Here is a 24,838-nt window from a genome sequence, read left to right as displayed (position 1 = left end):
GAGCCTACCAGGACAGGGCTGGCTCCCCACTATTGATGGTTCCGCTAATGATGCCGGCGTGTGACTGGGGGCAGGAGCAAGCGGCGCTGGGTCCTCATCGACCCGTATTGACCGGCCCCGTGTGGTGAAGGGCATGGGGTCTGTGGGGGGATGTCAATGGGTTGTAACTAATGGGAACGGTGCCACGTGCGCGGGGCTGGGGTGGCTGAGTGCAGTTATAAACAGCGGCCGGCAGCCCCCGAGCCGCAGCATCGAGGAGCCCCCGAGCCCAGGTAAGGCGGTGATGGACGTGGGGTCCCCTTGGCGCGTAGGGACAGAGGGGCAGCATGACCCATGCCGTGCTATGCCGAACCAGGCCATGGTGTATACGCTGCCCTGCTCTGGCTTTGTCCCTGCTGCAGGGCCCTTCCTGCTCCAGCACTGCTTCCCAGATCATCCCAATGCTGGTGCAGGCACCCAGGAGGGCTTCAGGCACTGAAACACCCGCAGCTTTCAGCCTCCACTTCTCTCCTTCTCTTGCAGGGAGCTGAGCCCTGGGTCCTGTCCACCTGCCTCTGTCTGATATGTTTGATATTAGGTTGTTTTATTGGAAAACCAACTAAATATCAAACATATTCTTACAGCGCCAGGAACACGCGGCGCTGACCCATCCAGTTGCTGCCTGCACCCTTCCCATGGGTGTCCCCCCCATCGAGTGTCCCCACATGCCCCTTCCCGTATCCGTTCCGTTGCTGCAATGACACCCATCTGCCCATGCTCCATGGGGCCGGGCACAGGGAGTTGCGGAGGTTTGGGATGGTGGCAGGGTCAGTGCTCACGCCACTGGGATGATCCCAGTACAAAGGCGCGTGGCCCAGTGCCCATTGCTGCCTCCGCTGCCCCAGTGCAGGGCTATTTCTGGCTCCTAGGGGCATGGAGATGCAATGGGACCATTCATGGGTGCTTGGCTCCCTGCCTGAGGATCATGGAGCTGCCAGCAGGGTCAAGCTTCGTCTCCTGGGCCCCTGGGTGCTGACCCCAGGGGCTTGGCTCATGGGACTATTGCATGCTTGGGGCTGGCGCTAATCCCCGCGGCTGCATGGGAAGTGCTGCCAGCCACCCTAGGAATTCCTCCTTGGGCCTGGGGAATTCACTCCTTCGGCTGCCAAAAGCATCTTATGCCTCATGGCCAAGCACCAGCACAGCCGGAGCTGGGCTCCAAGCTCTTCGGATGCTGCTCCTGAGGTGTGGGACCGGGTGCATCCAGCTGCCCTGGGGTCTTCAGCTAAACCCTGTGCTTAATGGAGCGCCAGGCTGAGCCCCTGTGGTCTGCACCAGCCCTCGGCATGGGTAAATGTCACCCGGGGGCCACAGGGACACCCTTATGGCATGCAGAGGTGGGGGGGAGCCGCAGGGACCCAGATCAGTGCCCCGAGGTGGGTGACGCCAGCCCTCGTGTCTCATTGCATGGAAGGGTGCGGCCAGGACAATGCAGGAGCCCCCCTGCTCGCTGCTTTTTATAACCACCCCAGCTGTCCTCAGGAGCCCAAATAAGGCTGTGGGGCCCGGACCCCCCCAGGGCACACAATGGGTACCAAGCACTGGCTTTTTGGGGAGGTGGAGAGTCAGCTCTGGCCAAGAAAGGCAAAGTGCCCGCGGCGGCAGGCAGAGCAGAGCTGATAAAGAGCCTGGGGCAGCAGGGCTAGGGCAGTCCTGCCACCCGTCCTGCCCGTCCTGTCCTGCCTGTCCCGCTGCGCCACCGAGAATGGAGGCCATCAAGAAGAAGATGCAGATGCTGAAGCTGGATAAGGAGAATGCACTGGACCGGGCAGAGCAGGCAGAGGCAGAGCAGAAGCAGGCAGAGGAGAGGAGTAAGCAGGTAGGGCGTGTGGTAGGAGCTGGTTTGGAGGTGGCTTCTTGTGCTGCACCACATTGAGCCCAGACCCGGCATAGGCTGTGGCAAAGGGGGATCCTGGTGGCTTCTTGGTGGCATGTGGGACACTGAGGGATCGACACTGTAGGACACAACCCAGGGATGGACACTGGCCCTGAGATAGAGCCGGAGGGGTGCCGTGGGTCAGAGCCGGGATGGGGCAGGAGGGATGCCATGGGGCAGAGCTCAGCCCGGGATGGGGCAGACATGGCTCTCTCCGTGAGGGGATCCACGTAGGGTGACCATTGCTGCCGTTCCAGCTGGAGGATGAGCTGGCCTCCATGCAGAAGAAGCTGAAGGGGACAGAGGATGAGCTGGACAAGTACTCAGAGGCTCTGAAGGACGCTCAGGAGAAGCTGGAGCTGGCGGAGAAGAAGGCAGCGGACGTACGTACGGGCACGGGGGAAGGGCATTGCCAGGGGACAACACATTGGAGAAGAGAAGTCTCCTTAAGGGGAGCCCCCAGAGCAGCTCCAGCGCCTAAAGGGGCTGCAGGAAACCTGGAGAGGGGCTTTGGACACAGGCGTGTAGGGACAGGCCAAGGGGAATGGCTTTAACCTGCCCGAGGGGAGACTGAGATGAGCTCTTGGGCAGAAGCTCTTCCCTGTGAGGGTGCTGAGGCGCTGGCACAGGGTGCCCAGAGAAGCTGTGGCTGCCCCATCCCTGGCAGTGTTCAAGGCCAGGTTGGACACAGGGGCTCGGAGCAAACTGCTCCGGTGGAAGGGGTCCCTGCCCGTGGCAGGGGCTGGAGCAGGAGGAGCTCCCTTGCTGGGCACTTGGAACCCCCCCGCCACACATGGGCCATCTCGCAGCGCGCCCCCCACCTCCCGCCACGGCGGCTCCTCGTCTCCGTGGCAACCCCCGGGCGGGGCGGACGGAAGTGACGTCAGTTCCTGGGCGGTGGGGCCTCGTTCCGGTGTGTCGGGGCGCGGCGGGGCCGGGAGTGCAGGATGGCGGGGGCTACCACCATCGAGGCTGTGAAGCGCAAGATCCAGGTGCTGCAGCAGCAGGCGGACGACGCCGAGGAACGGGCTGACCGCCTGCAGCGGGAGGTGGAGGCCGAGCGCCGCAACCGCGAGCAGGTACCCGCGGTCGGTGCCAGCGCCGGGGGTGCCGCGGCTGCGGGCACCGGATCTCCGCTGTTCCGACGGGCGGCGGCTCGCAGCGATCGGGTCCCGCCCGCCGCGGTGGCTTCGGGGCCTCGGGGGGTCCCCGCCGCGAGTCCCGGGCCCGGTTGTTGCGGTGGAGCTGCCTTTCAGCGTTACCGGGGCTGGAAGCGGCTGGGCCCGGGGGTCCGTGCTGCGGGGGAGGGAGGGGAGGAACCAGCCATCTTGTGCGGCCCGGCGCTGCGAGCACAAAGCTGCGGGCGGCCTCGGCGTGTGCGGGGAAAATGGAAGCGACCTACAGGGTGCGGGATCCGTCCCGGGTTCCTCCCTGCGAGCGGGGAGCCCCCGCCCCGGCGCGGGAGGGCTCGGGGGAGCGTGAGAGCGGCTGGGCAGGGGTCGGGCTGCAGGCGCTGGGAGGGGAGGGAGGGAAGGAAGGAGAGAAGGAAGGAAGGAAGGAAAGAAAGAAAGAAAAAAGGAAGGAGCAGCGAGCAGCGCTGGTGCAACCAGCTCCAGGTCGGTGTCTGGGCCGTGCTGCAGCTGTGGGGCTCCTCGGGCTCTGCTGCCGATGGAGGCTGGTGGCAGAAGCTTCTGGCCACTCCCAGGCTTCTGCCAGGCTCTCGCTTTGCAGCCACATAAGGAATTCTCTGGCACGGGTGGTGGTGTCAAGGGAACGGGTGTTTCTCCGCGCTTGCTGGAGCCCTGCTCCAGGGGAGGGGATCCGTGCTCCCAGTGCAGTGTGGCCTGTGCTTGCCTCTGGCCTGGCTCATGGCTCCTGAGGAGTGGCCCCTCGGTAGAGCTCCATGGCCTGGGGAAGCCAAGGTGAGCTCTGCCCTTGGCTTGCAAGGCTCCTGAGGGAAGCCCAGAGCAATGGGAATGCCTGGAAGCATCACGCCATGCTGTGGCATTTCCTGTAAGGAAGGACGGGTGGTGCTTCCGGGTGGGTTACGCGCTGCCTGCAGGAAGCCAGGGCTGGATGCCGAGGTTCAGGGCGTCATGAAGTGGTCAGGCTTCTGTGCTCTTGTGTCTCCAGCTCCTGCGAGAAGGAGGAGACTCTCCCACCGTTGCCTCTTTCACAGGCAAAAACCATTTGTGGCAGGCTCCTTCCCAGTTGTGTTTCATGGATGGGAGCACAGGAGCTTCTCTTCACCTTGTGTTCTCACACCCTGGGCTTGAAGCATGCTGTACTGAGGTGCTGAGCTCCTCCTGGCCACTTCATGGGGCTTCTCTCAGCCCTGCTCTAACACTGGCTCCTTTCATGGCTCTGCTCCTCCCTCCCATGGCCTTGCAGGCTGCTTTGTTACACACTGCTGGGATATTCCATATATGCTTGGCATGTGCACGGGTCCCTGTGGAATATCACAGTGCTGCCCTGACTTGCCTGCAGCTCTGTGTGTCTTTGTACCAGTGCTCTCGTCCCTTTGGAGAGCAGGAGTTTGGGTTCCTTGCAGTAGCTCAGGTGGGGTGTTAGTGTCCCCAGGGCATCCAGGCTTCCCCCGTGGCGGGGCTTGACACAGACTGGAAGCAGACGCATTCTGGTTGATGCCAGAGCTGTTAGAGCAGCACTGCTTTGGGCAGTGGGATGGCCACTGTCTGCTGGATCATTAAAAGCCTTGCTCCCTTTTGTAGTGACACTTTTGTAGTCACACTTCTGGCTCTCAGCAAGTGCACCAGCTCCTGGTGGGTACAGCTCTACAGAGGTAGCTGCCTGAGTGTGGCTGGTGCTGGGGAGCAGCCGCCTCAACCTGCCTCAAGGCTGGCTGAGGCTGCTGTTCCTTCTATGAGCAAACCACTGGGAGAAGGAAGCCTGGAGCCCCTCTGGCTCCCTGAGGCTTGAGCTGCAGGTTGTGGGCACTGCAGTGCCCTGCCAGTGCCCTGCCCCAGCTTGGCAGCCCTCTGGAGCTGTTCATCCCTCTTCTGTTGCTGAGGAGAGGGCTGCTTTGAAGCAATGCTCATGTCCAGATCACGTGAGGAAGCTGTGCTAAATGGTAGCTGTCACCCAGCTCTGGTGTGGTGGCTGAACACTGTTGTGATTGATGCCTGGCAGGAGCAAGGCAGCTGCAGAGAAGAGCCATTAGTGTAAGGCATCTCCTTAGTGTTGATGGCTTCAACTGTCACGTCAGCTCGAAGTGGCAGGCAGGAAACCTGCAGGCTGAGTTGCCGTGGAGCCAGAGAGTGTGTGTGTGAAGTGCTGGCATGGAGCCCCTAAGGCAGTGGGTACAGCACCCTCATTTTGTTTCAGGCTTCCCATGTGCTATCACTGACCTGAAGGCAGAGCTCAGCTGCCTTGTGCTAACAATCAGTCACCCTCATCTCTTCCCTCCAGGCTGAGGCAGAAGTGGCATCTCTGAACCGCCGTATCCAGCTGGTAGAGGAGGAGTTAGACCGAGCCCAGGAGCGCCTTGCCACAGCTCTGCAGAAGCTGGAAGAGGCAGAGAAGGCTGCAGATGAAAGTGAAAGGTGAGCAAGGGATCTGCTTTCACTCCCTCAGACATCTTAGCCCTCTTCCTGACTGAGGGCTCAGTGCCATCAACCTCCTGGGCCTCCTGGAGGGTGGGAAGGAGATACCACATCAAGGTTGCCTGTGGGAGTTGCTTATGCAGAGCAGGTACAACAATGTGTTGGCCTTGAGTGGGTATCTTAGAACCTGAGGCTAAGGACTGAGTAAGTGCTGTGTGCTACAATGCATCCCTGCCTCCAAGTGAGGCGAAATAGGTGGGTTCTGGGACACAGCTGACCTGTAAAAGTGGCTGCTGATGGGGAGGCATCTGCTTGCACTGGCTCTGCCAGCATCCTCCCTGCTGGCAGATGGCCCCTGCCCTGGTTCTGTGATTCAGAGGGGAGTGGTGCACTTCCAGCTGGCTGCTGTGCTTCACTGGTGCACATGCTTGTAGTGAGCAGCCTGACCCAGCTCATGGCCTGCCATAAAGATGGACTTGGCTCTTCCTGCCTTCCAGCCTGGAAAGTCCTTGGCTCAGCCCCTAAGACAGCCTGTCTTGTTCTTCTCAGAAGCACCACATTTCCCTTCAACCACGAGCCCAGTGAGCTGCTGGAGGAACATGCCAAGGAACAGATAATTCTGAGCAATCGAGGTTGCTGTATTTGTGTCAGCCCAGTAGTTTCTGCTTTCCTGTGCCCCCCTCTGCCCTCGGAGGTGTCATGGCTCATAAGGAAGCAGTGTGGTCCAGGGGAGCATTGTTAATGCTCCAAAGCTCGTTACACCACTGGCTTGTACATCTTTGTTTTCTACATCTCCCCTCCCTGTGCATTCTTTTGGGCAGAGGCATGAAAGTAATTGAAAACAGAGCTCTGAAGGATGAGGAGAAGATGGAGCTGCAGGAGATCCAGCTCAAGGAAGCCAAGCACATTGCAGAGGAGGCAGACAGGAAGTATGAGGAGGTGAGAACCTTGGATGCTGTAGTGCAGCTGACCCGGGCCAGGAGAGGCAGCTCCTTTTCTTGCTGACAGGGCTTTCCTCAGCAAACCTGGTGGGAGAGCCTGGCTTTCAGAGAGCTCTGTCCGTGTTCCCCTCAGCCAAAAGGCTCTGGCAGCTCCACTGACTCCTGCAGCTGTTCCCTTTAGTGCTCTGCAGAGCCTACAAATGCAGAATTGTCTTCCTTCCTCTTCACTCTAATTCTCTGTTCCAGGTTGCTCGAAAGCTGGTGATCATAGAAGGAGATCTAGAGCGTACTGAAGAGAGAGCTGAGCTTGCAGAGTCGTGAGTAATCTGCTCGCATGTAACTGGCACATCTGTCTTTGCATGGGAACTAACACAGCATTCCTAACCTTGTTACACAAGGCCTGAAGCACAGGATGAGTTTAGATCCTCAGAAGAATGTCTTGGAAGCACTCTTCTGCTCAAAAGAGGATCAGGTCCACTGAGGATGTGGAGTTTGCAATTATACGATTTGCCTTTTAGTGGAGATGTTTTGCCCCTTCACATGGAGGCACTCCCTAGTTAGCCAGGCCAGAGAACCCATCTCCACTCGGTGGCCACCAGCACTGCTTTGTGTACATGGTCACAAGATCCTTACACATTGCTAACAGAGCACATGAGGGCACAGCACTTCTCGTGCAGCAGTGGAGGCCTTATGGGCCAGGACTGAAGTGGCATGGAGAATGTCCAAGGGCAGAACTGGGGCTGATCTTGGTCTTTGGCCTCTTATCCTTTGCAGTAACCACTGCAGACTTGTGCAGTGGTGAGCAGTGAGCTGGGCTGCCTCTGCTTGGAGCACACATGCAGACTGTGGTGTTTGGGCACCTTTCACATGTCCAGATGCTTTAGCCGATCCTTGAGGAGCTGGTCAGGTCCTTGCTGTACTCTGGGCCTTGTCTAACAAAGTTAGTGTGTTTGTAGCAGTAGCACTGTGCTTCCTGCCCAGACATGCATGTCATGACTGTGACTTCTTTGTGTTCTTCCCCTTCCCCTCTGTGGTGTTGTGTTCTTGGTACTCCTTTTGACCCCTGTCCCCACCTGGCTTCTGCCATCGTGTGACCGTCACTAATAGTCGTTGCCGGGAGCTGCGGGAGCAGATCCGAGTGATGGACCAGCACTTGAGGTGTCTGTCTCTTGCTGAAGACAAGGTACTAACCATTCCCTTCTGGAACCATTAAAACACAACTCTCCTGGTTTTCTTGCCCATGTTTCTTCCCTCAGCTTAACTGCATCTTTCTCCTGGAATGTTCTGTCCTCTCTGCCCATCAATGTTCCTGTCCCAGTGGTGGTGGAGGTCCATGTGTCCATCGGAACAGGTTCCCTCCTTACAGCAAACTAAATGTGCAGTTTCTACTTGGAAGATTCCAGGTCTGGCCGAAGTCTGTTCACACCTCGGCTGCTCAGCTCAGTGCCCTGTGCATGTGCTGGCAGAAGACTTCCAATACAAACTTGGAGGTGGGAAGGGAACTTGCTTTCTGCACAGGCTCCCATCCAGCCTGATCACAGACTGTCTCCTTAAGAACTTCCTGCTCTTCCCTGCACATGGATTCACTTCTTTTTCTCCTGTCTTTCCCTCCCACTTCTTCTTTGCCTTTTTCTCCCCCTTTTCTTTACACAACTCCACAGTAAATGTTCCGAGCTGGAGGAAGAGCTGAAGAATGTCACCAACAATCTCAAGTCTCTTGAGGCTCAGGCTGAGAAGGTAGGGCTGCATGTCCAAGGGCCAGAAACATTTCTCTTTTGCTCAGAGGGTGTGTGACAGCAGAGCACCCACTGGGATGGAAATGGCACAACTGCAGCCTTAAGCAAGCAAAGAGACCTATGCCTGCTCTCCAAAGAGCTAATGGATTTCAGTGCAGGGCTAATGTTGACTGTAGGAGCTGTGGGGAGCCTGGCTGCCCTGCCCTGCCCTGGGCCAGACTCAGATCAGCTGCTGGGATGAGAATTTGTACCCAGGTTTGTTCTGTGCATGGTGTGGGAGTCCCTGACCTACTTCTGTTGGACTGGGGTGGGGATGAGCAGCTCCCAGCTGGAAGTTTCTGCAGGCATGTGCACTTCAATAGAGGAGTTGTCTCCCTCTGTAGCTGTGGGAGTGGGAGGTTGTGGAGCTGCTGAGGGGTGCTGGTTGCTGACTCTTGTCCTTTTCCACAGTACTCCCAAAAAGAGGATAAATACGAAGAAGAGATCAAGATCCTGACTGATAAACTCAAAGAGGTGAGGGACCATGTCAGGGTGGCGCAGCTGGTCGACTGGGGAGAGATGTGGAAGGCAGGAGACTTCATGTCCTCAGGCTGGTGCCTCTGTAACCCTTTGCTGAATACCAAAGCTGTTGTACTAATGGGCTTGCTTCTTCCTGCAGGCAGAGACTCGTGCTGAATTTGCTGAGCGGTCTGTAGCGAAGCTGGAGAAGACCATTGATGATTTGGAAGGTACATCTTGGGGATGGGAAGCCAGAGAGTATGTGGTGAGGAGGGGGATGCTGAGGAAAGCTCCCTTCCAAAGAGTTGGAGAGTGGAGACACGGCTTTGCTCCTCACTCCTTGGAGGCAGTTTGATCATGCTCCAAGGTGAGGCTTGATGCCTCTGGGCTCGAGTCATGCCCTTTGTATCTGCTCTAAAAGCAGTGCCCTGGCTGTGCTGTGGCAGGTCTCCAGCTCTCCATGTAAACACCTTACTGTATCTGACTGAGACAGACAGCACAGCTGGTGCATCTTGGTTGTGATGTCCTCAGGAACGTAACTGGGTTCCTCTGCTCTAGCTTCACCCAATTTAAGGAGAGGAACACCTGAACTTCCCAGGAATCTCTTATTAACATACCTGTGTGCAGAATCTCATGCATGTGGCTGTTTCCTGCAAGTCAACCACAGTAGTCAGTGACTTGAAACAGCACCCCTGAAGTCTCAAACCCCCCATTGTCAGTCCTGGTTCAAGATGAAATCACCACAAGCCCCGTCCCTGCAGTGTGGTCAGCCTGTGCCAAGGATGGGTTCCTTTAGGCTTTTTGTGCCAGGTCTTGGGGATTGAAAGCCATATCCTACCATCTGGAGTCAGTCAGGAGGGGTTTGTAGCTAGAAATAGCAATGGTGTCAGCTGAGCTGTTCCAGAGCCACAGCCAAGAGCAAGCCCAGCCAGGGCAAGCTTTTACTTGGAACTGCAAAACCTCCTCTAAATCCCTGCATGCTTCCCCTGGAAACATGTTGGCTGAGAGCTGGCTCTGGCCTCCAGCCTTGCTGGTGGAGTGACCTAGTTTATGACAACTGACAGAGTTCTCTGGGCCTTGGGAAGCTGTTAACAGCATTCCCAGCTGGACTGGAGCCTGAGCAGGCAGAGCTGGGACAAGGCTGCACCAGCTCTTGTGCTCAAGGAGTGCATGGATATGAGTCTCAGGGCCACCTCCTCCTCCGAAGGCCTGTCTGCTCCATGCATCCATCTTACCTGATGGAGAACACCCATGTGGCCTGTCTATTTGGCTCAGCCTGCCTGGCTGTGTCCTGCAGAGTGGGAGTTCTCTCTGATGCCCAGGCCTATGGGGTGACCAGTTACTCCCAAACCTGTTTTTGTATTGAGATTGAAGGGAAGAACAAAGCCCCTGAATTGATCTGTGCCTTCCTTAGGTGGAGCAAGTTTCTCCCTAAGTGGATGGAGTTGCCCTTCCCTGCTGCTCCTCCTGTCAGTGGGGTTTGCTGACTTAGCTTAACTGTTCTCACAGGCTGCTGTGGTTTGAGGTCTTGGCTCTGTTACCCCTGGAGCTGGGTGTAATCTTGGAAGGCACTTGCTGGTCACGCTGTTCTCAGGCTGTTCAAACCCACCTGTTCATTGTCAGGAACTAACCTGGAGCTGGGATGGCTCCGCATCTAACTTCAGTTTCTCCAGTTCATGAACCCCATACTGCTTTTCCTGCCCCAGGCTGCTGGAAGAACTTCTCAGCCTTCTCTCATTGTTTCCCTTTTGTTCTCCCCCTCAACATCTTCTAGATGAGCTATATGCCCAGAAACTGAAGTACAAAGCAATTAGTGAGGAGCTGGACCACGCCTTGAATGACATGACTTCCATGTAAATATGAGCTGGCTGGTGTTTGCCTCTTGCTTCAGCAGGCTTGGTGTGCTGTGGTCTTCAGAGGTGGACAATCGATAGCACTGTTGTGTCTTCGTTACTTCTACAGATCCCTGCCTCCAGCACTGGGAGGCTTTCCTGCAGCATGCTCTTTTCTAGGTCCTTGTGAGCTGCATGTGTAATGCTAAGTGCTCTACTGGCCTCAGAGGGTTCTGACTTGAACTCTGTGACCTGCAATTCCCAGTGCCATTGGGACAGGCTTCCTAAGGTAATGTGGCTTAGCTGCCTGCTGGAGCCACTGGGCCATGGTCTCGAAATTCCTCCTGGAAGAGGCTGTGCATAGTGCTCGAGTGTATTCCTTAGGAATTGCCATTAACAGGCTTGAGATGGGCTGGATCATGAGCTGATCTGTGGAAGTAGCTGAACTTGTCTGGTTTTGCCACTTTGCTACTTGGCTTTGTGTTGAGATGTGCAGCAGGTTCTGCTCTAACTGCCGCTCTGCACCGTCCTGCACACTAATCAGGGACAGGTCAGGTACCTGACCTGCAGAGGCAGAGCCTTAACGCTAGTGTCTGAAAGCTCCTTAAGTAAAGTTTGCTGTTCACAAACACTTCAGTCTCTCTTAAAATGAGTGTATTCTTCTGTCTCACACAGATAAGTCTTGTGATTCCACACTTTGGATTTGCCTCTCTGCTTGGTGGCTTGTTCTGCATCTGCACCCTGCGTTCACACTCTCAGCACCTCTGTCTGAATTCCAGTGCCTTTTCTCAGTTACTGTGCGCAGGGCATCCCTGGGAATAAATAATGTAAAGACACTGAAGCTTGACAGCACTTGCACTCGCTCCTAAACAAAGCTCCCTCTGTTTGACCTGATGTGCCAGACACGGCTGTGCTCTGAGGGGCTGCCCTTTCCACGGCTGGGTGTAGCTGGGAGTATGTTGTTCTCATCTGCATATCTTACGTAGAGCCATAAAGCTCCTTTTGTATTTCTCTTGCCCCTTGCTTGAGCATGATGTCACCTTTTCTAAGGAAAACGGTTCTTGTATAAATGGAATAGAAGGGCTGATGCTTTGAAGAAATGGGTTTCTAGTGACCACTTGCTGCTTTAGAGTAACTGTTTCAGTGTTGCCTTCAAACCAGTGTAACCCTCATCACCCTTGGCTGAATACACACACTTCCTTCACGTGGTGGAGTTTTCCCTTGGGGTGTTTTCCTGGCTCACAAATGTAAAGTGCAGCTCTGCAAGGGGTTCAGCCCTGCCAGCAAATGGAAGGCTGGGGCTTGTAGCAGGAGCTCCTTGAGCTCTTCCTGCTTCAGCCTTGCTAAAGACACTGCTCACAGCTGCCTGCCTCATAGTGTTAACTGGCATTCCCAAGTGCCGGCTTACAGTGGGAAGTCACCATCCTCATAGTCACCAAGTCACTCCCTGGGTATGTGAGCTAATGAGTGAGCTGTGGCTGGTTTCCAGTTGGACAGGACTGGTTGGGTGTGAGATGCTGCCTGAGGGGACAGGGATCCTTGCTTCAGGAATGGAGGTAGGGAATCTGTGCTTTGCCCAAGTGCTCCCTGTGTAGGGTGCTGGGATCCTGCTGGGAGTGTAGCACGGAGCTTCCCACTGATGTGCATCACCACTGCTGCTCTGCTCCATAAACACTGCTCAGCCTCTTGTGACTGTGCTGCCTCATGGGTGGCTGTCACATATTTTCTCCTTTCTGGCTTGGTTCATCTGCCCCAGAGCCCGAAGAGCCCTTCGTGAGCAGAGTCCTGATGAATTGGGACATCTCCCGTGGTTTCCTCAGGTTTGTGCCACTCTCTTCTCCACACAAATGGCACTAGCAGTGAGGGTAGCTCAGACACACTGAGCTGCCCCAGCCTGTTCTTTCTCTGTCTTCTGGGTCGGGGCCGTCTGCTCTCTGCTGGGTCTTGGGGGGTGGAATTTCACAGGGTAACAACTTGGAAAGCTCTGGCTCTCCTTGAGTATGGGCAAGAACTCTGTGCCCTGTGAGCACAAAGCAAGTGACCAAACCTGCAGCTGGATTAGTGGGTCTAGATTCTGTGTCACAAGTGTTTGGGTGTGTGGAGGCTTCCAGTTGTCAGCTCATGTTGCTGGAGTTGTCAGCTTTTCCCAGGAGGAAGGTGGCACCATTGCACTGTTGTGCAATGGTCTCTTTCCTCATGGGGAGGTCCTGGGAGGTGTGGGTTTATGACTTGCCTTGTGTGGAGCTGGTGGCTCTGCTGTGGCACAGTAGTGTTGCAAGTGAATTTGAAGGTTGGGCTGTGTCAGGCCCGTTCCCTGCTTGGTACTCCATGCTGGGTGGTACATGGATGAGTGGGTGATGCAACCTCTGCTCTGGGTGGTGTGGAGAGGCTTCTGCTCTGACCGACTTGTGCAGGCTGGTTACCCTGAGCTGGGCTGTGCTTGTGATTGCAGTTGACTCCCATCCTCTGCCACTCTGGGGATGCACGACCAGCCCTGATCACCTGGGGCTGGAGGCTGGTGTCAGGGTGCCTAGGTCAGAGTCAGCATGGAGGCCAAAGAGTGAGCCCCTAGCAGCAGCAGCAGCTGATGTGCGAGGTAGGCTTTTATATAGGCCAGGATGGGATGTACCCGTCCCACATACTGCAACTTCTATTTTGACTGTTGTGGGACATAAGTTGTTGGCTTCTCTGGCCTTTGCTTGGTCTCTTGGTGGCTTTAGAGAAGGGACAAGCAGCGTTATTACCTTCTGTGTGTGGTACAGCTAGAGCAAGTCCTGATGGGAGCTGGGTGAATGTGGGCTTCCCCACTGTGTGTGGCTGGGGGAGACACTGGAAATGGAGACATGCTTTGGCTGCTCCATGTGAACAGCTTGACTTTACCTGGCCACGTCTTGTTCAAGAGCAAGCTATTCCTTCATTGAAAGCAATGAGGAATGGTGGTGAGACCCTGCAGAGGCGTTGTATCCTACTCATGTAGTTGTTCTGGGACAGACCTAACACGGGAGCCTGTGCTCCAGACCTTCCTCTGTCCCATCCCCGAAGCAGATCCTGCCTTCAGGCCTTGTCTAGATGTGGCAAGTTGTTAAGTGAGGCCCAAGGGTATGTACTTGGAGGAGCGTCCTCCAGGTTCAGGTATGAGGTGCTGCCATTCTTTTCTTCTGATGTCCCTGTTAAAACCCCACTAGTCCCGTGCTGTGTGGCGTGGCTGTCTTTGGAAGGTGCTTCTGGTTCAGCTGTGGTAGGACTACTTCTTTCTGCAGTGCTCCACACGCAAAGTGCAGCCTGAGACTCTCTTCTGAACTGGGTCCAGCCCAGCCTGCATGTCTTGATGTTCTCCTCTTTCTTTGCCTTCACAAGCCCATTTCTTCTCACGCTTGGTTTCCTCTGTGATCTTCGTGAGCTGGAACCCACGTTAGTAAGATAAACCCTTGTCCTCCCAGCTTGTTCTGTGTCATAGCCTAGATGTTACAAACACAGCTTATTGGATGTGCTCAGCTTGGTCCTCCACTAACCTGCCCTTTCTCTCTCTTTTTCTCTCTTGTTTCCCCTCATCCTGTCGCTGCTGCAGAGCACCTGTACAGCCAGCTTGAGAGAAACCGCCTGCTCTCACACGAGCTCAAGTTAACGCTGCATGATCTGTGTGACTGAGGAGGGGGCTACTAATCCCATTAAACGTGCTCCTTGCCACCAACACCGCTGTGCACCACAGTGGCATCTGCCCATTCATGACTGGCAGACTTGCGCATCTTACGCACTTGCTGCTATTTAATAGGGCCCTTGAATTAATCCTCTCATTTACTTCAGATTTACTTTGGTTTTAGAAAGGTAACCTTAGTGAAGGAACCTTTGGGCTTGGCTATTCATTGAGCACTCTTAGTCCCCTGTCCAGGGTGTCCTGCCTGGCTCCTCCATGGAATCAAAATGGCTGCACCCCACCCCAGGAGAGGACCAGGGTGAAGTTAGGCTTCTGCCTGCTAAAAGCTGTCTATCAGGTGCTATGACTTCATTTACTGTTAGCTGAATGACTGTAGGACTTCCTGCTGCATGGAAAGATGGCTTCTAACAATAAATGACTGACTCCTGCTCTGTAAAACTCTTTGAGTCCTAAACTAGAAGGTTGAGGGGAAACGGTTGTTCCCAGTGTTGGGAAAGCTTCTGGCCATCCTGAAATGCACAGCACGAAGCTGTATTTTGGGTGTCTGCAGGGAACCTCTCAAGGCTGCCATTGTTGGTGCTCTGGGAAAGCTGCCTCTTGCTCTGTGCACTGACCTTGGGGAGGTTGGGGAGCAGCCTTGAAGATCTGCCTGTACCTAAAGGACATCTTTCCACAGCCTGTCTGTGCCGTGTCCCAGCGAGTGGATGTCCTCAGTGATCAGGGTGGGCTCACCTTTGGAGTAAAGCCTGCCTAGAGCGCTACTTACTGATCTGAGCTCTCCTCCTGGCTTAAGGAACATGTGAGAACTGCCTGTAGTATCAGTCAAGAGTTGCAGCACCCTTTGCTCCTCCTTGCTGCCTGCCTGCCCTCCACTGAAAATAGTCTCTCCCCACTGTCCTAGAGGCACGGTTCTCTGCTCCCTGCTGCTAGATAGTCACGGTCTTGGTGACAAGCTCAGCATCTCTGTGCTGGGGAAGGGGGGCACAAGCAGCTGTACCTGTGGGGGGTGGGGGGTTCTGTGTGTGTTTTGGCTCTTGGGTGCCTTGCTGGGCTGTCTGGAGGTGTTGAATCCCTGGGTGAAGCCAACTCCAGTTGGAGGCAACTGCATGCAAAGCACAGCCCAGAGCGCTAAGAGCACATGGTATTTGTGCTGATAGGAGCACTGGCTGTGCGAGGGGGCTACCCATGAGCCAGGTAACTCCAGAGCTTCTCCTACACCCAGGCAACCCCCCTGGGCTGAGGCCCCGCTGTGGCAGTGCTGGGAAGGGGCTGTGCCATGCTTGGCATGGCTGAGGCATCTCCTGGGGCTGAGGCTCACTGGTAATTCTTGACTCTTGCTTCCTGCCAGATAAGCTGAAATCCACCAAAGAGGAGCATCTCTGCACGCAAAGAATGCTGGACCAGACCCTGCTAGACCTGAACGAGATGTAATGGATCCCCACCACTGCCTCTGCCACGCCATGCCCACGCTGGCCCAGCCGCTGCTGGCCTCTAACCCTTGGGACCAGAGTTTGCTTCCTGTTGCTAATTTGACCAAACGCAGCTCTTCTCCCTTGCCTCGGGGTTAAAGGCCATCATCAGGTTGGGCAGAGCTTCAAACAACGTTATTAAGGGAAACGAGCAATGCAATAATGTTTGGGAGCATGTTTTGAGTTGTACACATTTTGTAAGTACCTTTTCTTTCTGTAGTAACCAGTGTGAACATTCCAAGTAACCAGTGAGGCTGCTGAGCTGCACTCAAAGCTCTTGGATTTACAATTGGGTATTAACTTTCTGTTAACCAGCTCTGGGTCATCCTGCCTTGGCCGGGGAGGAAGTGGGCGGTGGCTCATGGTTCCGACTGTGGGCCACCTAATGGGAGCAGCTGGGATAGTAATATGAGCCCATTGGGAAAACTTCCTTTCCAGGAGCCTGTTTGCCAAAAGAGCAGTTCAGTTTCTCAGCTTTAAGGTAACTGTTGTGGAAAAGCAACCTGGGTGGAAGGAGACTTCTAAAACCAGGCAGTTCCCTGGCCAGTTGAACCTTCACAGGGGTTGTTTCTCTTCCCCCTCGCTGTTGGACACTTCTTTTCCCCTTGAAGAAGCCACGGCCCCTCTAACCCATTGCTACACAGGAGCTGAATTTGCCTTCACCGAGTGCTCACGCACCAAGCTTCAGCACTCAGTGCTGGCTTACACTCAACAGCTTAAGTACAACAGCCTTGTTTGCTTGGGGAAGCTGTTTTTGCCTACCCCAAGGGAAGGGATCGAGGCCTTCTCCCCTGGCCAGGAGTGCTCTTAGTGTCTTAATAAGGTACAAGCCATCTTGCTGTGCATTGCTAACGTGTCGCTGTGAGGTGTGAGTGTGGAGACGTGTCAGGCTCACAGTGTGTAGCTTCTTGTGTGAGCATGCTGCCTGGTTGTAGCCGGTTTAGGGGCCAAGCCGGAGAAAAGAACCTTATCAAGTGTTTTGATACTAAACGGAACAATTGTCTTACCGTCTTTTGAAATAAACCCCCTCCCTCCACACTGCTGCGGAGCTTCCCTCTGTGCAGGGACCCGGGTGGCTTGAAAGTGATGCCAAGCTCATATGCTCCTCCATTGCCTTTAGGGGTGAGACCTCCCCTTTAGGGTCAAGTTTATGTTGCTCCTGTTGTCTCTGATGATCAAGGGAGTGGTGAGGTGAGAAAGGCTAGGAGAAAGGGGGAAACAGGGGCTAAGGGAGGGGGATGGAGGGGCTTGGAACTGGATGAGCTTTAAGGTCCCCTTTCCAGCCCCTTTCCACCCTCTCTCCCATGGACCACACTTGCTGCACACGAGGTGGGGTCTCACATACTTTATTGCCTCATGCCCTCAGCCCGTGTACCCCATGCCCTCGTCGCTGCTGTCGGCATCAAGGCGGGGCTCTGGGGGGGCGCAGGCCAGGCAGACACATCCCGCCTCATGCCAGCACTGCCGGCAGTACGGGGCCATGCAGGCGGGCGTGGGGCAGGCGGGCTCTGGGGGCCCCACACGCACCCCGCACACCGTGCAGCTCCGGCGCATCCAGCGGCTTAGACAGGGCCAGCGGCGGCAGCACCAGTGCACCAGCGCTGTGCTCTAGGGATGGAGCCGTGTGGGATTGAGCTGCAGGCTCCATGGCGGAGTGGAACCCTGGGATCGGGGGGAACAGTGAAGCTCCGCTTACCAGTCCTGGGGGCTGCTGTGCCCGGTGGACAATGCGCTTCCGCTGTCGCTGGATGAAGTCCAGGCGCTGCTGCAGCAGCTTGTTGTAGAGGTAGAGCACGCGGCTCTTCTCCCTCTGCCAACACCGTGAGCCCACCCCAAGGTTATGGTCCAGGTTATGGGCTCACCCCAAAATCTGCCCCCCCACCGAGGGGCAGCCATTCACCTTGGGGAAGTAGAAGGCGGCGATGACACGGCGCAAGCGGTATATGTAGACCTGGGCCAGGCAGAGTAGCACCAGCATGGCCAAGGGCAGGCAGCTGCTCAGGTACTGGTGCTGGCTCATGCTGCGCGGCCTCGGCAGGCACACTGGGGACATGATGTTGAGCCTCCTGCTCAGGATGTGGAGCTGTGATGGGCATGGGGGGTCCATCCCCTGAGGGGGGCTCACCCAAGTTGGACGTCTCCAGCAGGGTGTCAGAGGAGGTGTTGAGGGCGCCGATGGTGCTCCGCAGGAGCTGCGCCATCAGGGACCTGCCCATAACGTGGATGGACAAGTGGTGGCTGCCTGTGGGAACATGTGAAGCTGTGGAGGGACACACACACGCATCCCCCCCTGCATTGCTGTGGGCATCGTGGGCTTCGGGCCTCACTGTGGAAGGAGTACTGCACAAAAGAGTGCTGCTGGATGGCGCTGAGCATGCTGACCAGCACGTGGTCCATGGCGCAGGCCAGCAGGAGGAAAAGCAGGGGTGGGATGCACTCCAGCAGCTCCAGCACCTGCGGGGAACAGCGTCTGCTGCAGCCTGTCCTGCAGCCTCCCCCAGCTGAACCACCTACCGTCGTGTCACCTCCCCGACCCCTCACCATGTTCTGCAGCTCCAGCGGTTGCACCATGGGCCGGCACGGGAAGATGAAGGCCGAGGCCTCTGCACGGAGCAGCGGCAGCAGCGTCCGCTTGCGCTGGGGAAGGGGCCGAGGCAGCTCAGCACAGCCCTTGCAGCCCCCGGCCCCAGTGCAGGGCCACCTGCTCCCCCTCACCTCCTTCCTGCGGCGCGCATCGATCTGACGGAAGTAGGTGGTGATGTAGAGGTTGTCGTAGGAGATGTCCTGACAGTACTGCTTGGTGTAGGAGAAAGCCCTGGCAAGAGAAGGGGGGGTCCAGGAACTGGCTCTCCAGGACTCCCTCTTTGTCTTCATGCCTTTCCCCTCCCCCCAGACCTGCTGCCAAAAGAAGACCCTGCCTCTCTGTGCCTGAACCCCACACGCCCTCCCATGCCAGGGCTCACGTGATGAAGACGAGGATGAAGGAGAAGGAGAGCACCAGGCGGAAGATGGAGAAAGTCTGGCCCAGGCGGGCACTGTGCTCCTGGAAGTGTGAGGTCACTTCCTCCATCAGCTGCTCTGCGGACACCTTGGTGGTGACCAACAGCATCTCACGGTGATCCTCCTGCAGCACAGGGGCTGTTGGTCTGGCTGGGTCCCATCCCAGCCTGGCCCCATGCAGAGGGGACATGGCACCCACCTGGAAGACGATGCTGGCGCTGAACTCCTGGCTGAGGTTGCTGACTGAGCTGTTCATCATGTCATATGTTTGCCCAAAGTTGCCCTCCACGGGGATCTTGTCCCTGCACCAGCTATTCATAACTGTGGGACACAGTGAGGATGATGCTGGCATTGCCTCAACTCAGGGTGACCAGGGCAGGGGTCCCCCACGCTACCCACCCTTCACAATGTGGCAGAGGAACTTGAACTTCATGGGCAGGCAGAGGAGGTGGTTGATGAGGGGCACGAATATCTGCTCCATGCAAGCATCATACTTGGTGTCAAACCAGTCCCGGCAGTGCTGCATGCCCAGCTCGATCACATCTGATGGGCAGGAGCCTGAGCTGATGCAGCCCCAGCCCCACCATCTCGGACACCACGTGTGGTGCCTGGTGAGGCTGGTGCCATGGGGTGCAACTCCCTTCCCTCCTCACTATTGCAGCGCAGCTTGGTCTTGGTCTCATAAAGCTGCTGGGTGCTGGGTGCCAGCTGGGGCTTGGTGCGCTGGGACTGCCGCAGGTCGTACCCAGCTTCGCTGGCCACCTCCTCATTGAGCCCCACAAAGGCACGTGAAATGTTCTGCACCTCAGAGTTCAGCATCTGCCCACTCCTCTGCCACAGGGGGCACACACAGAGGCTTGACCGTGCTCCGTGCAGCCCCCCTCCCGCCCACCCCAACACCCTGCCTCACCGCCATGTCCTCCATCACCTTGCGCAGGGGTGCCGTGGACATCTGCCACAGCATGCGGCTGTGGTTGACCTGCAGCTCTGCCACGCAGCCCAGCGAGTGCGTCACCTCCTCCAGGTTGTGCCAGATGTTGGCCACGGGCCCTGGTGCCAGGAAGTTGGGGCTCAGGACCCTTGGGACCCTATGGGGAGGACGGGGATGCAGGGGGCAACCTACCGTTGTAGATGGCAGCGAGGACAAGGGAGAGGATGTAGACCCGACCCTCCTTGCCAAAGAATTTGGGGACCACGAGCAGGCTGGCGCAGCGGAAGTGGGGGGACATGGCCCAGCCCAAGGCAGTCACTCCTGTGGGAGCATGGAGCTGTCCCCATGGTCCCATCGAGACCCCTCAGGGCTCCCAATGCTTCCCATCACCCCAAGAAGTTCCTCCTGGCCCTGTCCTCACCTGCCAGCCCATAGGAAAGTTGCACCTTACGCATCTCTGTAATGTTCATGGGGACGATGAAGAACTGGCAGAGCCCTGGAAGAGCAGTGGATGCGCCCTGAGCCCCTGGTACCCCCAGCTCCCTGCCACACCTGGCACCGGGAGCACTCACCAAGGCCAAGGAGGGTCCCGATGCTGGCACCCAGGAAGAACTTGCTGCAGCGGTGCTGGTCCGGCCGGCTCCAGAGGAACCGGCTGCACGGGGCCGGCAGCAGCGAGACCACCGCTCGCTGCAGGGCTGGGTGGGGAGGGAGGCGTCAGCCCGGCCCCCTCCCAGTGCCCACGGGCAGCCCTGGCCGGGAGTGGAATGGGAGGGATCTCACTCGTGTTGGGTGGCTTCTGCCTCCTGCGTGCCTCTGCCCCTGCCCAGTGCTCTCGCCCGGGAGCCTCTGCTGGCTCCATGGCCCCTGTCCTGATGGCAGCAGGATGCTGCCCTGGTGCTGACAACAGAGATGTTGCCCTGGTACCAGCAACAGAGGGATGTTCCCCGATACTGACAGCAGAGGGATGCTGCCCTGGTACCAGCAACAGAGGGATGCTCCCCGATACTGACAGCAGAGGGATGCTGCCCTGGTACTGATGACAGTGGGATGCTGCCCTGGCAACAGCAGCAGGATGCTCCCCTAGAACTGACAACGGCAGGATGCTCTTCTAGAACCGACAGCCGTGGAATGCTCGCCTGGCACCGACAACATTGAGGTGCTCCCCTGGAACCAGCTCACTGAGCTGCTCCTTCAGTCTGCTGTATCCCTGCCCCTGAAGCCTGGGAGAGAACCAAGAGCCCGGGGGAGCGCAGCCCAGCATGGGGCTGGGCTCGTGGGCGGGGCGGAGGGCTCGGGACCAGAGCCCAGCGTCCCAAGACTGGGACTAGATCCAGCAGCAGCTAGGCTCTGTCAGGGGTTTAGGAAGCAAAGGGATCTGGTGTGAACCTCGTGACTAAGTGGGTCTCCCTTATTCCTTTGTATTTTCAGTCTCTATACGCATAATTTCAATTCAATTTTGGATAAATCACCTAAACCCAATCCTGTGTAAACACTCCCAATTCCGCCGGCTTAAGGCTTGGCTCTGCCCCGCCTCCCTCCGGCCGTTGCAGCTTTAAGGCTGGGGACCGCGTTCCCAGACGGGTATTCCCCTTTTAATGTTTGGTCCCCGCCCCCTGGGAACGGTGTCATGTGACTCCAGCAGAGCCTTAAAGGGGCCGCAATGGCCCCGCGCTGGCTCCTCCCGGGTCTGCTCCTGGCCGCGGGCGCCGCAGCACGCTGGGTCGCGACCCCCGACACGGTACCCGGGGTGGGGGTGGGGCTACGACAGGATCCGCCCACCCCCCGTGCCCCGCCCACATCCTGGGGTCCCGCAACACCCCTTTGTCCCTCATAATTGCCCCCCCCAGTGCCCCTAGAACCCCCCTGTAGCCCCCAACACCCCTCTTTACCCAACTGATGCCCGCCGGCCCCTCCAAAACTTCTTTCCCCTCCCTTGATCCCCCCAGTACACGCCGACGGACCCCCAGAACCCCAACACCCGCTACTGCCCTTTTGACCCCTCTTACTCTACATTAGGGTTCCCTCTGACCCCATTTGCCCCCCAGGTGCGGCCGCGGGTGGTGCGGGAGCAGCTGCTGTGGGTGAGCGGGGAGGGGCACGGCGGGGTCCACACTTTCCGGGTGCCGCTGGTGGCCGCCACCCGCGGGGGGGCGCTGGTGGCCTGCGCCGAGGGCCGGAAGCGCTCGGCCGCCGACGTGGGGGCCAAGTTCATCGCCTGCCGCCACTCCCCCGATGGAGGTAGGCCGGGGGTGTGGGCCTGGGGACACAGAGAGGGCTGGGTGTGTGTGTGTGCAAGTGGGTGGGGGGGGGGGGGCCCTTCTTGGGGGGAGGGGGATTTGAGAGGTCTGGGGGGGGGTCTGGGCAGTAATGGTGGTGCGGGAAAAGGAGTTTTGGACTGGTTGGGAGGGCATTAATGGGGGGGAAGAGAAGTGTTGGTGGCTATAGGGGGACATTGGGGTATTGGCAGGGTCAAGGGGGTTAGTGGGGGGCACAAGGCAGGTTATGGGGTCTCGGGTGAGTTCATGGGGGTTCAGTGGGAGGTCTAAGAGGTTCTTGGGAGGGGGCCTGAAGGAGATGTAGGGAGTCTGAGACATCCTTGGGGAGTTCTGGGGGTTCCTGAGGGGCCTCTGGGGGGTGTTGGAGAGATCTTGGGTGAGGGGGACTGAGAGCTCCCTGGAGGGGGTTCTGAGGGTGCTTCGTGTCCCCTGCAGGATTTTGAGTCCTTGGGAGATTATGGGGCTTGGGGGGCTCCAGGGGGGTCTGCCCATGTTTTCCCCCAGGCGCAACGTGGGGCCCAACGCGGGTGGCTGCAGATGACGGCTCGGCAGTGGATGGGCTGAACCTTGGGGCCCTGGCTGTGGTGGGGGATGAGGTGCTGCTGCTGTTTGCCCGCTGCGCCCACCCCCCCCAGGCCTGCGGCCCCCCCAGCACGCACCTCCTGCGCAGTCGTGATGGTGGCCGCTCATGGGGACCTCCACAGAACCTCTCAGGGGTGGTTGGTAGTGAGGTGTTTGCCCCAGGGCCTGGCTATGGCATCCAGGTACAAGGGGAGATGGGGGGGACCAAGGGGGGATTTGGGGAGACCCAGGCATTAAAGCTTGGGAAAGGGGTTTGGGTGGAACCCTGGGGTGGGGGATGTGGGGGTTTGGGGGGATCCAGGCATCTGGCTGGTGTTGGGGCTTGGAGGTTTGGGTCCTGGGGGCACACAGGGATTGGGGTGGAGGGGACCTTTGGGATATGTGGGGTGATAACCCCAAAATCCAGGGGTCTGGGTGCCCAGAGAGGGGGTCAGAAGGGACCCAGGCATCAAGGAACAGGCGGGAGGTGGGGTTCAGGGGAGAGCTGGGAGACAGCACAAGGATGCACATACAGGGTGTCTGTGCCCCACCTCCGCAGAAGCAGCATGCACCGGGCAGCGGGCGCCTGGTGTTCTGTGGCCATGGGACACTGGAGCGGGATGGGGTCTCACTGCTGTTGAGTGATGACGGGGGACTACGGTGGCGGCGGGGTGGGTCGCTGCCCGCCATTCCCTTTGGGGCCCCCCGCCATTCCCGGGACTTCACCCCTGATGAGTGCCAGGTAGGAGGGACAGGGTGAAAATCAGGGTGTGGGGGGAAGGGGGGGATCCTCATTTTGGGGGCTAGAGGCGGGACCCCACACTTTAAGGGTTAAATGGGTTTCAGCCCCTGTCTTTTGGGGGTCTTGGACAGTGACCCCTCTCTCATGGCACCGCAGCCCTATGAGCTGCCTGATGGCTCCATCGCCGTCAACATCCGGAACCAGAACTCGTACCGGTGCCGCTGCCGGATGGTGGCGCGGAGCTGGGATGGTGGTGAGACCCTCCCCCCTGCCGCTGTCACCTTCGATCCCGCCTTGGTGGACCCTGCGGTGGCCGCTGGGGTCCTGGTCACCGGGGATCTCGTGTTCTTCAGTAATCCCGCACACGAGAGCCAGCGTGAGTGGGAGAGGCGTGAGGCTTTGGGTGGGCAGGTGGGGCTTGACTGCTGTGGGGCGTCGCCTACGGGCAGAGGGTGTAGGCTGAAGGCAGTGGCAGGGTAATGGCCTCCCCCCCCCAAACCTATGGCCCACCCTTAACCCCCCACCCCGATGTCCACAGAGCTCCCTGCAGGCTCCCTCTTGCCACCCATATCCTATTAGCCCCTCTCTTATTCCTCATTAATGCTCACCCTAGACTCCCAAAGTCCCCCCAGGGCCCCTCAGTGCCCCCCTTTGTCCTCTATTAATGCTCCTCTTACACACCCAAGACCTCACCCTTCTCTTTACCCCCTCCTTAACTCCCCAATGGGGGACCCCATAGCCCCGCAACACCCCTCTTACCCCCCATTAATGCCCTCCTGACCCTTCCCTAAGCTCTTTGTTGCTCGCCTATTACCCTCCCTTGACCCCTCTTAATGCCACCAGCACACCCCAGGGCCCCCAGATACCCATCACTGCCCCTTGGCCCTCCTCTTGTTTCCCATTAAACCTTCACTTCCCATCTCCGACCCCCAAAGCCACCTCCTGGGCCCCCCAACTCCCAGCTTTACCCCCTGTTGCCTGCAGGGCATGGGGCTGCTGCTGAGCATGTCTGTTGTGGGCGTGGCTTTGTGTGGGCAGGGCTTAACAGATGCTGGATCCTTCCCCTCCAAACAGGAGTGAACTTGACCCTGCGCTGGAGCTTCACCAACGGCACCACGTGGTGGGGGCATGGCCTGCAGGTGTGGGCGGGGCCCAGCGGGTACTCTTCGATGGCTGCCCCACCCCCTGGCACTCAGGGACACTCCCGCTTCCTCTACCTCATCTATGAGAAGGGGAGGAGCCTCTCCACCGAGACCATCTCATTGGCCACCATCAGCATTGCAGGGGATCCCTGACCGCTCCCCTTGATCCGGCCACTCCCCTGCTCCTCAATAAAGCGATTGCCTCAACCAGGGTCTGTGTCACTGCCTGGGGGCGTGGCTTCCACTGCCATAGCGACCTTTCAGAGTACTCTTCATGATGCTCAAGGACCACCAGCATGTCTCAGTACTGGTGGATGGAACCCTTTCTGCTAGCCCCAGCTTTGGCTTGGCCAAATGGGTCCTTCCACTGCAGGGCAGGTCTCTGATAGCTTCTGATCCAGCACTGATCCCAGCTCTGTGCATTGTACATTGATAGGAGCGGCGAAACCAGCCACGGACTTGCGGCTTTTGTCCAAAATGCCATAATAAGTCACTAATTATTATTGCTTCTAAAAGGAATCATCCTCCAACATGCAGTATCCCTGCTGGTACTGGAAAAGAGAAGGCTGGGTGGAGA

At 57.7% G+C, this 24,838-nt stretch overlaps 4 protein-coding genes across 13 annotated transcripts; 3 read left to right on the top strand and 1 right to left on the bottom strand.

The window, feature by feature from the left end:
• Nucleotides 1-1,420: 1,420 nt before the first annotated feature.
• Nucleotides 1,421-2,796, top strand: LOC130593444 (uncharacterized). The gene is made up of 3 exons (XM_057398599.1): nt 1,421-1,858; nt 2,173-2,321; nt 2,655-2,796. The coding sequence occupies exons 1-3, from the start codon at nt 1,469-1,471 to the stop codon at nt 2,794-2,796; spliced, it is 681 nt and encodes a 226-aa protein (XP_057254582.1). The 5' UTR covers nt 1,421-1,468.
• Nucleotides 2,797-2,814: 18 nt separating this feature from the next.
• LOC130593451 (tropomyosin alpha-3 chain) lies at nt 2,815-16,642 on the top strand. Of its 10 annotated transcripts, none has more exons than XM_057398605.1 (11): nt 2,815-2,994; nt 5,342-5,475; nt 6,297-6,414; nt 6,663-6,733; nt 8,078-8,153; nt 8,603-8,665; nt 8,811-8,880; nt 10,425-10,503; nt 12,239-12,302; nt 14,814-14,936; nt 15,486-16,642. In XM_057398605.1, exons 1-10 carry the CDS (start codon nt 2,863-2,865, stop codon nt 14,889-14,891), a joined length of 885 nt encoding a protein of 294 aa, XP_057254588.1. In that variant the 5' UTR covers nt 2,815-2,862; the 3' UTR covers nt 14,892-14,936; nt 15,486-16,642. The 10 variants fall into 10 exon arrangements, with proteins under 10 accessions (XP_057254588.1, XP_057254589.1, XP_057254590.1 ...); XM_057398606.1 differs by lacking the exon at nt 8,078-8,153 and adding an exon at nt 7,524-7,599; XM_057398607.1 differs by lacking the exon at nt 14,814-14,936.
• Nucleotides 16,643-16,968: 326 nt separating this feature from the next.
• On the bottom strand, nt 16,969-20,399 carry DCST1 (DC-STAMP domain containing 1). Its single transcript, XM_057398604.1, has 16 exons — nt 20,321-20,399; nt 20,110-20,235; nt 19,959-20,063; nt 19,730-19,858; nt 19,517-19,656; nt 19,260-19,437; nt 19,006-19,149; nt 18,806-18,927; nt 18,570-18,730; nt 18,322-18,421; nt 18,148-18,243; nt 17,934-18,060; nt 17,732-17,848; nt 17,507-17,649; nt 17,303-17,416; nt 16,969-17,214 (listed from the first exon to the last, which is right to left on the bottom strand). The coding sequence occupies exons 1-16, from the start codon at nt 20,397-20,399 to the stop codon at nt 16,969-16,971; spliced, it is 2,127 nt and encodes a 708-aa protein (XP_057254587.1).
• A 788-nt stretch (nt 20,400-21,187) lies between these two features.
• Nucleotides 21,188-24,424, top strand: NEU1 (neuraminidase 1). The gene is made up of 6 exons (XM_057398602.1): nt 21,188-21,278; nt 21,586-21,778; nt 22,321-22,580; nt 22,937-23,119; nt 23,276-23,495; nt 24,194-24,424. The coding sequence occupies exons 1-6, from the start codon at nt 21,201-21,203 to the stop codon at nt 24,412-24,414; spliced, it is 1,155 nt and encodes a 384-aa protein (XP_057254585.1). The 5' UTR covers nt 21,188-21,200; the 3' UTR covers nt 24,415-24,424.
• The last annotated feature ends 414 nt before the right edge of the window (nt 24,425-24,838 follow it).

Source organism: Pezoporus wallicus, unplaced genomic scaffold, assembly GCF_028554395.1.
Source record: "Pezoporus wallicus isolate ANWC-B61680 ecotype Strahan unplaced genomic scaffold, APGP_CSIRO_Pwel_v1 scaffold_9020, whole genome shotgun sequence".
Taxonomy (NCBI): domain Eukaryota; kingdom Metazoa; phylum Chordata; class Aves; order Psittaciformes; family Psittacidae; genus Pezoporus; species Pezoporus wallicus.
This window is presented reverse-complemented; position numbering and strand designations above follow the sequence as displayed.